This window comes from Mytilus californianus, unplaced genomic scaffold, assembly GCF_021869535.1.
Source record: "Mytilus californianus isolate M0D057914Y unplaced genomic scaffold, xbMytCali1.0.p SCAF_18, whole genome shotgun sequence".
Lineage (NCBI taxonomy): Eukaryota > Metazoa > Mollusca > Bivalvia > Mytilida > Mytilidae > Mytilus > Mytilus californianus.
In genome coordinates this window covers 2,229,895-2,241,683 of record NW_026262666.1, presented here as the reverse complement: position 1 = coordinate 2,241,683, position 11,789 = coordinate 2,229,895, and the positions used below count along the sequence as shown (strand labels likewise).

Genomic DNA, 11,789 nt, shown 5'->3' with positions numbered 1-11,789 from the left:
TGTAATTATTTATGTGAGGTTAAATTATAGAGTGAAGTAGTTTTCCTGTATAAATACTGCATTTATTGTATGTTCTTTACATAATATCTAAGAAGATCGAAGGAAATCATGAGCTATGTTGAATTCCTTGTTTTCTCCTTTGAGTAACAGAAAAATAAAGTGATTGAGGAATACCAGCAGGTCATCTTCCAAGCAACAACAATATAAATACATGTAATATGTTGATATGTTGAAAATATGAGCCCTATTTTATGCTAGACTTGCATATGTGGTCTGATCAGAATTTTAAAGGGAGTTACAATGTCAGAACAATTCTTTAGCCTTTACAATCATGTTTGGTGGCAAAGGGGGAACAACTCTATTTTATAATATGTATGTAACTGGTGACTAAAATTTCTGATTACCTTGTCACCAGTTTGTTTGTCGCTGTCTTTGAGTATGGACACAAGCTTGTAACAAGGATAACTTATGAAAATAATGTTTGAAGTCAATGATAGTGAATATGTTTATATCACTGAGTGCATTCAAGTTGAGATGCATTTATTGTACATTTCTGTGCACCAGTTATTCTTAGAAACCGTTTTTCATATAAAATGGATATCAAGAGTTACCTCCCATACACCAAAGATTTTACTATTTGTTACAGTGGGATAAAAATGAGTTTTACAAGTTATTTGTAAGCAGTTTTTTCAACAATTACAGTTGAACATTTGAAAAACAAGTAGATTCTATACCTTTTTACAGAAACACAAAACTGTTTATTTCATTAAATTTAATGAAATAAAAAGATATTGGTCTTACTGACTCTTTTCCAACACCACCCCTGTAATGGTCTCCTGATTTTGATCAAACATCTAATAAATGGTCTTGCGTACTTATCCAACATCTCTGAAATGGTCTCATTGTATTATACACAACTTATCTTTTTATACCCTAAGTTGAACAGGTTATGACTTGTCCCGTCTGTCCATTATGACTTTGTTGGTTACCAGGCTTCATTTTTGATAACATTTTTTATGTGTATTTCAAATTAAACAGACTAATGTGGATTCATTTATTTTCGTGGGTACCAATTTTCGTGGATTGAAGAAAACTTGCATTTTCGTGGATATCTAATTTCGTGGTTTCGGCAAAGTCTGCATATTTCCTTAAGGAAATTTGTAATTCGTTGAACATTTAAATTCGTGGTTCCCCTTTACCCACGAAATCCACGAAAATTCGTATCCAACGAATATTAATGAATCCACAGTATTAAAGAGCTACCGTCAACACCAATTTCTCTATCAAGCAAACAAACAAAAAATATTAGGATATCACATAAGACAACAACTGTTATGGTTCTCGACTTTTTCACTTGAGGTAAAATCTCACCTCTAATTAAAAAAGAAATTCAACATAACTAAATTCATATACTTTTAATTTCATTATTTTAAATTTTATAATAATAATAATAATAAAAATAACAATTTTGTTTATGTATGTATTTATATGAATACGGGTGGATGGAATGCTAATCATTAATGTACATAGTTTGATATAATTATGCTCTGAATTATTGCATATTACACATATGATGAAATTACAACTGAAAAAACCGGACCAGAACTTAAGAGTAGAAAAATATTCAATCTACCAGAGTTACATAGACCATGTCCATTATGTGAAAAATTGGTAAAGAAAATGAATATTATCTGTAACTCCTTAAAATTTTTACCAAAATTCGGCCCTTTACTCGTAATAATTTTATGGAATTATCTAAGAAAATTTGGCATTAATTTGAAATGGAAGTGGGAGAGTAGAAAGGAACTTTTACACCACCACTTCTCCCTTCCAACAAAATGACTTATTTCAATTTGAGATATAATCATCTTCACAGGAAATGAAAACAGTTTTTTTTAACTACTATAAATTCAGAAATAACTGCAATGTTTTTATTAATGCGAAAATTGCGACAGAATTAGGGTTCACAAAAACACTTAGCATTCATAATTTCAATAGCTATTTTCCTAGACAAAATTTTATAATGGTATTATTAAGATCTCACATTTTTACCAGTAATCAGTGATTTCAAAAATAAATGCACATATTCGTTTCTGAATTAACAGTAATACTTTCAATTAACTGGCATCAAAATGATGGACATGCAATACAAAAAAATAACAAATTTATTAATCTAAAAACTGAAGAAAAAAAATGGATTTCACAAAAATCATCTACATGGCCAACTGGGATAAAACAATGACGTCATAGTGGATTTGTTCACTTTTATAGTTTCCAAAAAAATCTCATTAAAATCAGCTGTTTTCATCATGTATACTCTCCACCCTAACTCTAGGTAGAGCTTAGTATCATAACACCAGATTTTAATCGGATTGAGTTTTCAATCTCTGTGAATTGAGAAAAAAAATGTTCTGGATTTTTTTGTAAGTTATTTGATTTCCTAGTTTTGACAAATTTTGCATACAAGCCTACAGACTATTTGTATTTTGTAGAAGACTTAAATAAATGCATATGGATAACCAATGCAAGGAAATCCACGAAAACGTAAGTATAGAAAGAAGAAAAATGAATCATCAGCATTAAAATATCTATGCTGTCAGTTACTGCTTAGAAATCCATTAACATAAAAAAGATTCAAGTTTCTTACAAAAATACAGTAACCAAGATAACAGAATGATTTATCCAATAATATTTCAATATGTCCATGATATCTTACTATAATTATATATAAACAATGAACCATACAAAAGTAAAGAAATTCTGAAATAAGAATTAAGTCCATTATGTACAAATTCAATTAAGACTTATCTACAAATAAAATCATAATATACAATTAAATATATATATAGTTCTGTATTTACAAAATAAATATGAAATTAAAAAATATAAAGTATATAAAATTGTGGAATTCTTACAAAGGAAGAGATCATATTAACAACTTTGTCTTTGGAATGTATCTACAAACAGCTGTCATCAACATTAAATTTTAACACTAAAAGGAAGTATACATAAGGTGTATTGCATTGAGTCCTAGGAGACCAGGAAGCCTGTATCCTAGCTTGAATTGGCCCAGAAATTTCAATAATTTTGTAATTATCTACTGAAAACGGTCAGACCAGATTCCATGGAGATTGCACAACTCATATTTAATCGAAAGCTTTTTCAGGATATGAGAGTAACCCCCCCCCCCCCCCCCCCTCTTTCTCCTTGTCCCCCATTTCATCAACTGTTTTCTTTTTTTTTATTGATATCAGTACATTTTATACTACTGACATGCAAATGAAAAAAATCATATCATTATGATTTCTGATTTTTAACTTATAATTGGTATACTTCTACTACAAATACCTTATATCATAGGCATATGCTCCCTGAATAATATAATGAAAATTGCATAGTTTTTACGTATAATTGTTCTTAATTATTACAGTGTCGATGTGTTGCAAAAGAAATACATTGTACAATAATTTCCCATTAAAATAAACACTGATATTCTACATGTGAAATGAATCCTGTATATTCACTCTTTTGTCTCTGACTCTGACTTCAGACTACAATGAGGTGGTGTCATCCCGAGTTCCCCCCCTCCCCCCCCCCCCCCCCCCCCAAAAAAAAAAAAAGCTGAATCACAATTTCCAGAAAAAATAAAACCTTTTTACTGATCCTGAAAAATTTAATAATTAATTCTATAGCCCTGATAGGTGTTAATCCTGAATTCCCACAAAAATACAGACTCTTTCTCAATGTCTTGAAAAAAGTCCTTCCGCCCCTCAACAATAGGTGTTTGTCAACGAAGTTGAATAGAAAATAAATAAGAATGCATCGAAAAAGATATTGCATAGTTCCTTATATTTTCTACTTTATAAAGTCAATGACATAAGAAGAAAAACTAATCCAAAATTCAAATATCAAATCTTTTTATAAACTGATGTATATTTAAGGCCATATGGCTTGATTGAAAATTAGGCAACTTTTCTATTACCGTAATAAGACTACAGGACAAAAGAGTGAATATGTTCTCATCTACAGTGTCTATAGGTCTTTGAACTGTTAAATTTTAGCCAGTTCTTAATATTTTTTATAAGATTCTTCTAGTCAGACTGTTTTATTATAGAATTACTCATTTTTGATCCATGGAAGAAGGAAGTATATTTAAGATAAATAAGATACTAATTTTGTTCTATAGAAAAAATTTTTTTTTTGTTTCTTCCAATACATGCATTTTTGGTTGAAGTAAAGAATGTGTATAATAGAAATTTTTCAGGACAAATAAAATGCATTTCAACACATTTTCAAGAGTTGTATTTCATATAAAATATTGAATGAATAATTTCTTATTTTTTTTTCCACCAAAGATCATATTTTAATATCTGTTGTATTTGTAAAATTAAGGACTTCATTAGCTAACACAATTACAACTCAACTAAACAAGATAAGAAATTGTAATATTAATTGTTTTGTATCTGTAAAATATGAAATTTGGAATACTATTGCCTTGTTCTTGTAGATACATGCAATATGTTTTTTTGTGGGAAAATGTTTGATTTATGTTAATTCTCAATAAGAAAAACTTAAAAATAAAAAAAAAAGTTTTAAAAGTTTAGCAAGTAAAGTTTAAATGGTATTTTTAACTGTAATGTATCAACATTCAAAATTGCGCTCTCACTTATCCACTTTTAATGATATACAAGTATTTGTCTTAACAAAAAAGCTTAAACATCACTACCCCTAATATAGTTTGGCACCTGATGATAGGATGAATATGTTTGGTTTCCATGGTAAAGTGGTTGCCGTGACTGCTGAGCATACTCATACTGGCTAAAGTCATTTGAATTCTGAATGCCATTAGATAGTGAATGGTAGTCACTATGGTAACCATATTCACCATCATTTAAATTTTTTGCTGCGTCTTTTAACTTGCGTTGGTACCAATGCTGCACATGACTGCTTAAATCTTTCTGATATTGCTGTTGAACGGAGTTTATTTGTGCATAATCACTATGATTGACTTGAGGATGCGGTGAATTATTGCTAGAAAGTGTAATGTTATGGTCAGTTGGTTCAGTACTGAATGAAGATGAAGGCGTACAACTTGTACTGGGAGCATTCCCAGAATTCAAATTACGTCCATAGATTTTACTGCTATATCCAGAATCAGGATTGCTACTATTGTCCTCACGACTTTTGTCTTGAATTGGCGTAGATTGTAAATTCCTATCAGTTCGTGTAATAACTTCCTGACCCTGAATATGTTGTTCCTGATTAAGATGAGATTCAGATTTGCTGCCGATTTTTGACACATTCGTTTGATCCGAATACATGACATTATCATGACCTTGGAAGTTAGGATTGTATGTATTATATGTTTGTCCTGATGGAACAGACACTGGAGTCCTCCCATCGTTTACCCTTCTAGTAAAGTTTTGAACAGATCCATAAGGATTTTCCATATTTGTAGTATCACCGGCCCAAGTAGGCCTGTCTCTATTATAACCAGTCTGTCCACTATTTTGTCTATTCACATCTACATCTCTCGTAGAATTGTAAATCTGTCCTTTTGAACCCAACACAGAATAGTTTACAGGATTTCTGTTTATATTTCCCTGTGAAGAACTATAATATTGACCACTTTGTAAATTTTTATTGTTTTGATCATTAGAATATGGTTTCATATCAGTTCTATCATTTGAATATGACTTTGAATTCCCATACTGTGATGCCGACCTCTTCATTGACTCTAATGGCACACTATAATTTTGACCAGTTCGCGGAGAACTAGGAGTTCCAGATCTCTGCATGGAAGACGGATCCTTCATTTTCAATTTCATCTGATGGGCTGACGACAGGTCAGTATCATCTAATAGTATTCCATCAGTTGACCTTGACCTCTGCCGACTCATTTGCATACTGCTATGACCTTGGGATAAATACATATCATCCCTATTAACATTATTTACAGAATTGATAGCACTATTTTTTAAGTTATTCACACTATTTTGGTCATATACACTCCTCCTATCCATGTGAGGCATTCTCTCCACAGGAATTTGTTTCCCATCATGCCGTGATGGTATTTCAGAGCTTTGAGGTCTATTCATAACTTCACTATGGTAACCATATGTGGAGTCAGACTGTTGAACTGACATACCTGACCTGCGTAAATCTGACGAATCATTTGGATATCCCTTATTCGAGATCGAATTTGTATTGTCTTGAGTATTGTATAATTTTTCCCTCTCTGGATATCCAAATGTTGTGAAAGTTGGCTTATCCACTGCTTTTCCAGCACCAGACTCTGTGAGGGGGCCCTGTCCGGTGCTGGAGGAATTGGAGGTCACATTAGTACCTATGCTTATGTTTGAGGACCCCCTTTCGGGAAAACTCCGCCGTGTTTCACTGTTTCTACTTTCATTCTGTAGAGTTCTAGTCTCCATATTTGATCGTCTCACTTCATTTTGTCTATCAAATTGTTCCCTTTGTGAGTGTTTGTTTTCGTGTTGTGTACTCCTGGGATGTTGATAAATCTGCCGGCTGTCACTATAAATAGTTCGGTCATTCTGAACTTGTCTACTGTCATTTTGAATATTTCTTAACCCACTTTGGTTAATTCTACTCCCACTTTGTGCTTTCCTACTTTCACTTTGAATAGTTCTACTTTCATTTTGTCTAGGTGATAGATTTTCTGGTTCAGTTTTACTTTTCACCATTCTTTGATGAGGAAGATACTGATAATGAAAGGGACTAGATTCTCGTGATTTAGGAGTACTATGATTGAGAGGGCTAGCATCCCTCTGTGCTGTAGTTTTATGAACCATTGGAGTACTATGAGTTAGTGGGCTAGCATCTCTATGCCCGGCAGTTCTAAGTCCTAACACAGTGTTATGAGTTATTGGGCTAGTGTCTCTTTGCACAGAAGTTCTATGATTTAACACAGTATTATGAGTTCGTGGGGTTAATTCTTGACGCACTGATGTTTGATGCTCATGCATTCCATGCAAAGTTTGTGAGGTTGAAAGTTTCTTTGGAATAGCACCTTGATCATAGCCACTGTATTGATTACCATAAACTTGGTCATGTGACAAGTATGGACTACGACTAGTCGAAGCAGTACTCGGTGATATGAAGTCAGGTCGTGAAGATGATCGTACATTTTGATGACTAGTAACAGGCGAAACAAAATGTTGTCTCCCACTTTGCTGATTAGCATTCCTATTGAGAGTTTGTGGGTTCTGAACACCGTAATTGTCTCTACGTCCAACAACCGGATTGTAATTCTTGGCACCCCTGTCTTTACTATAAGGAGGGAGTTGCCATGCCCTGATTTCCTGCATTGCTTGCTGACGTGATTCATAAAATTGTCTCTTACGAAATTTCCCACTGTGATTATCAGACTGCGAAAGCGTCTCATCTGATCGAGAGCGAAATAATCGGCCATTTTCAGTCTGATGAATGTCTGTGAAAATATTATTACTTGGTAAAGCAGTATCGTCATGATGATGGTCTAAACAATGACCATACTTGGACAATTTTGCCTCTAACCAATCATCCACATCCATACCGCCACGATTCTTATGTGCCATATAATGCTGTTGATCAGCTATACGCTGGTCTATCCTATTGTAACAATTTCTCTCTTCTTCGTCAAATCTATCCCTGGACCACCTGTCAAATGTCATAATTTGTTGAGTAGTTTTCTTATCTAACTGATCCATACGATTTTTCAGGATTTGATGAGAAGCATCAATATGTTCATAGATATGTTCCTTATCCTGACCGACTCGCTTCTCCAACTGTTGCAGTGCAGGCATACACTGACAAATTGGGGTGTATCCTATTGGTCCCTGTTGAAAACAAAACAAAAAAATTTCAATAAGCTACCAAATAAGAAATGAATATTACATGTATAAAACATCTCTGTAAATATTCTGCTATTTTTGTCAAGTGCATGTAGCGATTTTGAGTAGAGAATTAATACACCATATCTCTTGGTTCCCACTAAACACTCCTACTGTGCAGAGGACATAAAAGTTTCCCTTAGCTCGAGGTGTTTTATAGTTCTCTTGTATATTTCAGTTGGGGCATATTTATTCCTGAGAAAAGTTTTCTTGTCTGTACTAATTAACTTTCTATTTAAGAATTTTTGTATGTTAAAATTATTACCGGTATGCGGTTTCTCTTTTCCTTGATTGTGACATCACCCAATGAGATTGATCACTGAATTGGTACTTACCATGATGAGCAACATGACGGCTGCCAAATGTGTAGCAGGATCTGCTTACCCTTCTGGAGCACCTGAGATCACCCACGGTTTGTGTTGTTGCTCAATCTTTAGTAGTTTTCTATGTAGTGTTATGTGGACTGTTGTTGTCTTTTTGTCATTTTTCATTATAGTATTTCTAAACCCACGAAAGCCATTAAAATTAGTATCCCATTAAAATTAGTATCCCACGAATAATAATGAATCCACAGTATGCAACCTCGTTATTGTTCAGTGCATATAGGTAACATAATTGGCATCTAGCAAAGGAACCATGGTAAGCATCTAAAAAGAGAGATTTTACTTTTTTTGCAAAACTCATCCCTCAGAATAATAAAACATCGCACAAATTTCTGAATTTAAATTATCAAATTAGCCTATCATACTGAGAGTGATTTAAGTCACGAACCTGCTTTATATTACCAGCTAAATCTCTGTAATACTGTTGTCCAGTCTTAGGTATGTACTGACTAAAGAAGCCATGTACAGCATCTTTACCTTCAGCTGGGTGGACTTGGCTTCCTGGCGGAGCTGGTTTATCTTTCTCCTGAAAATAATCAAACTAATAAAAAAAAATTTCATTGTGACAATTTTTTAAAAGATAAAATGCCACAATTAGTATACCTGCCATCACATAACTATACACTCTATTACAGATACATGTACTATTAGACTAAATTGTGTCAGATCTAATTACCAATAGCGTTTGGTTAGATGATTATTCCAGGCAAAGTGATGCATCTAGGATTCACAAATAAGGGTTAAATGCTACGTCAAGAAATAAAATGGTTTTAAAAACATCTGCATACAAGCCTATGTAAAATTTGTACTTCATTAAACATTTAAATTTGTGGTTCACCTGTACCCATTAAATCCACAAAAATTGGTATCCACAAATAATAAAGAATCCATGGTGTTTATTAATAAACATCCCGTCGGACAACTCATGTGGTGATTCTACTTGTCCGACGCCTATGTCTACTTGTCCCAGACAATAGGACAAATGGTACTGTCGAGCCCTGACCATTTAGTCTTCAAATATAAGAACCCTTTACGGTGAAGTTTTTATCTCGTCTTTCTTGTCTGTTACTAAGTTTACCAATTTGAATTTTCTTCTGCATCGTTTAATTTGGCTTAATGATCATAACACTGTCTACTCATTTGCATATTACCATACTTCTGTCTACTCATTTGCATATTACCATAACACTGTCTTCTCATTTGCATATTACCATAACACTGTCTACTCATTTGCATATTACCATACTTCTGTCTACTCATTGCATATTACCATACTTCTCGTAATATCCTGAAGCTTTATATACATTTTGTTTACCTTTTTCTTTTTCTTCAAGAATGAGAAAAATTTGCTGCCTTTTTCTGCCTTTTCTGTCTTTTGTACAGGTAGGTCTTCATCTGGGACTACAACAGGTCCATCTATATCCACAGGTATTTCACTGAAATTTACCATTTTCGGTGATGGGTGAACCTGAGCTTTGGTCTGAAAAATATAAGGCCCAATAAACCACCTGTAAAACTTCATAAAGGGTTCTGCAGAAAAGAAATGTTAGGTATACATCAATGGGACAGAACCCAGCAACACAAATCACTAAAAGACATATGAAGGGCAACATACAGTCTTTAACATGAGACAGTTGTCTGTACTATATGTTTTGCAGTCAAGAGAGCTCTACAGAATCCTATGTATGCAGTGGACTCAAAATGAATCCTGTATCTCATTTGGTCTCTTGTGGAGAGTTGTATCATTGACAATCATACCAATTCTTCTTATCTTATATCAAAATCAATCCTGTGTTTTTCAGTCAAGTGGACTTGCAGATCCTGTATTTTGCAGTCAAGTGGACTTGCAGATCCTGTGTTTTGCAGTCAAGTGGACTTGCAGGTCCTGTGTTTTGCAGTCAAGTGGACTTGCAGGTCCTGTGTTTTGCAGTCAAGTGGACTTGCAGATCCTGTGTTTTGCAGTCAAGTGGACTTGCAGGTCCTGTGTTTTGCAGTCAAGTGGACTTGCAGGTCCTGTGTTTTGAAGTCGTAGACTTGCAGGTCCTGTGTTTTGCAGTCTAGTGGACTTGCAGGACCATTGTAATTTCCCTAATCTAAGCAATGTCAGTAACAAATTTCACATGAATAAAGGTTACAATAAAGGTTAAAGGATAATATAAACATCACAAAAAATAAGTCACTTTTTGTGGTGTTGATCCATTCATGTGACGATCATTTTATACTTCGTTTGTGGTGTCCTGGTGTGCTGTCGTAAATACATGGGAGGTGTCTGTTGTTATTCTGCGGTTTACATGTTGTAATGTACTATTATATTATTTATTTATGTATTTCTTTTGTCCTGAGTGTTCTTGCATTTATTTGTACTGTATTCCTGTCATGTAGTGTTGTCATTTTAGCGGTAATTTTAACATTGCCATATAAGCGGGAGGTTTGGCTAGCCATAAAACCAGGTTCAACCCACCATTTTTTCTTAAAATATCCTGTACCAAGTCAGGAATATGGTGGTTGTTATCAAATAGTCCTTTTCTATGTATGTTGGCATTTGTTTTTGTTGCAGTTCAGTGTTTCTGTTGTTCTGTTTGTTTCCTCTTATAGTTGATATGTTTCCCTTGGTTTTAGTTTGTAACCCGGATTTGTTTTCGCTTAATCGATTTATGACTTTTAAACAGTGGTATACTACTATTGCTTTTATTTACAATTGCTAAGGATAACTGATCACCAAGATTATCATTTTCTGTAAAATTATATATAAAAAAGAAGTAAAAAATATTGAAAATTTGTCAAAAAGCTTATGGTGCAACCAATATATATATATATAAAGGAATATGTTTCAATTCCTGTAATGATGCACATAATCTTAATTCTCGTATCGTACCTTTAACAGTGATGTAATTGTTATGATGACTTCAGGGTGATCTTTTCGTTTAGCCACATCAATGGCAGTTTCCTCTTGTTTGTTGACAATATAAATATCAATGCCAGCTTCCACTAACAGTTTAGCGATCTTCTTCCTCTTCAAAGCAGAAGAGATATGTAGTGCAGTGTCACCATTCTAAAATAAAATATGCAGCAAATTTTAAATCGGATTATTAGGCCACATCAATATGATTTAAGTCCCTGAATTTTAAAAGAAACCAAACAGGTACAGGTCAGCAACTTTTTCTTTAAATTTTCTTTGTGGTGAAAACTATTATGAAGGAACATTTGCCATAATACAAAGTGGTATCTTATCATTAAATATATGGAGAATATGTCCAGGGGAATCAGATGATGCCCCCACTTGCATATAATGTTATAAAGGAAAATAACTCAAGAATGGTAAAAGTGACACAACCCAAATTTGAACTTGATCTGTGTTTTATGGTAATACTAATAAGCATTGTGTACAAGTTTCATATCATTTGGTTGAGGCAAACTAAAGTTAGAGAACATAAACTAATTTTGGGATGTACATACGTACGTACGGACAGACAAGGATAACACTTAATGCCCCCTCCACCATGGCGGAGGC

At 33.7% G+C, this 11,789-nt stretch overlaps 1 protein-coding gene across 2 annotated transcripts in view; it reads right to left on the bottom strand.

Annotated features, from left to right (window-relative positions):
- Positions 1–1,400: 1,400 nt before the first annotated feature.
- The window catches only part of LOC127726553 (probable serine/threonine-protein kinase tsuA), an 87,228-nt gene continuing 76,839 nt past the window's right edge, over positions 1,401–11,789 (bottom strand). For both annotated transcript variants that reach the window (XM_052233944.1, XM_052233945.1), the window contains exons 8-11: positions 11,154–11,330; positions 9,594–9,758; positions 8,667–8,804; positions 1,401–7,841 (exon numbers count right to left, since the gene is read on the bottom strand). In XM_052233944.1, coding sequence (XP_052089904.1) covers positions 4,713–7,841; positions 8,667–8,804; positions 9,594–9,758; positions 11,154–11,330 — 3,609 coding nt within the window. In that variant the 3' untranslated portion in view covers positions 1,401–4,712. The remainder of the gene's footprint in view (positions 7,842–8,666; positions 8,805–9,593; positions 9,759–11,153; positions 11,331–11,789) is intronic.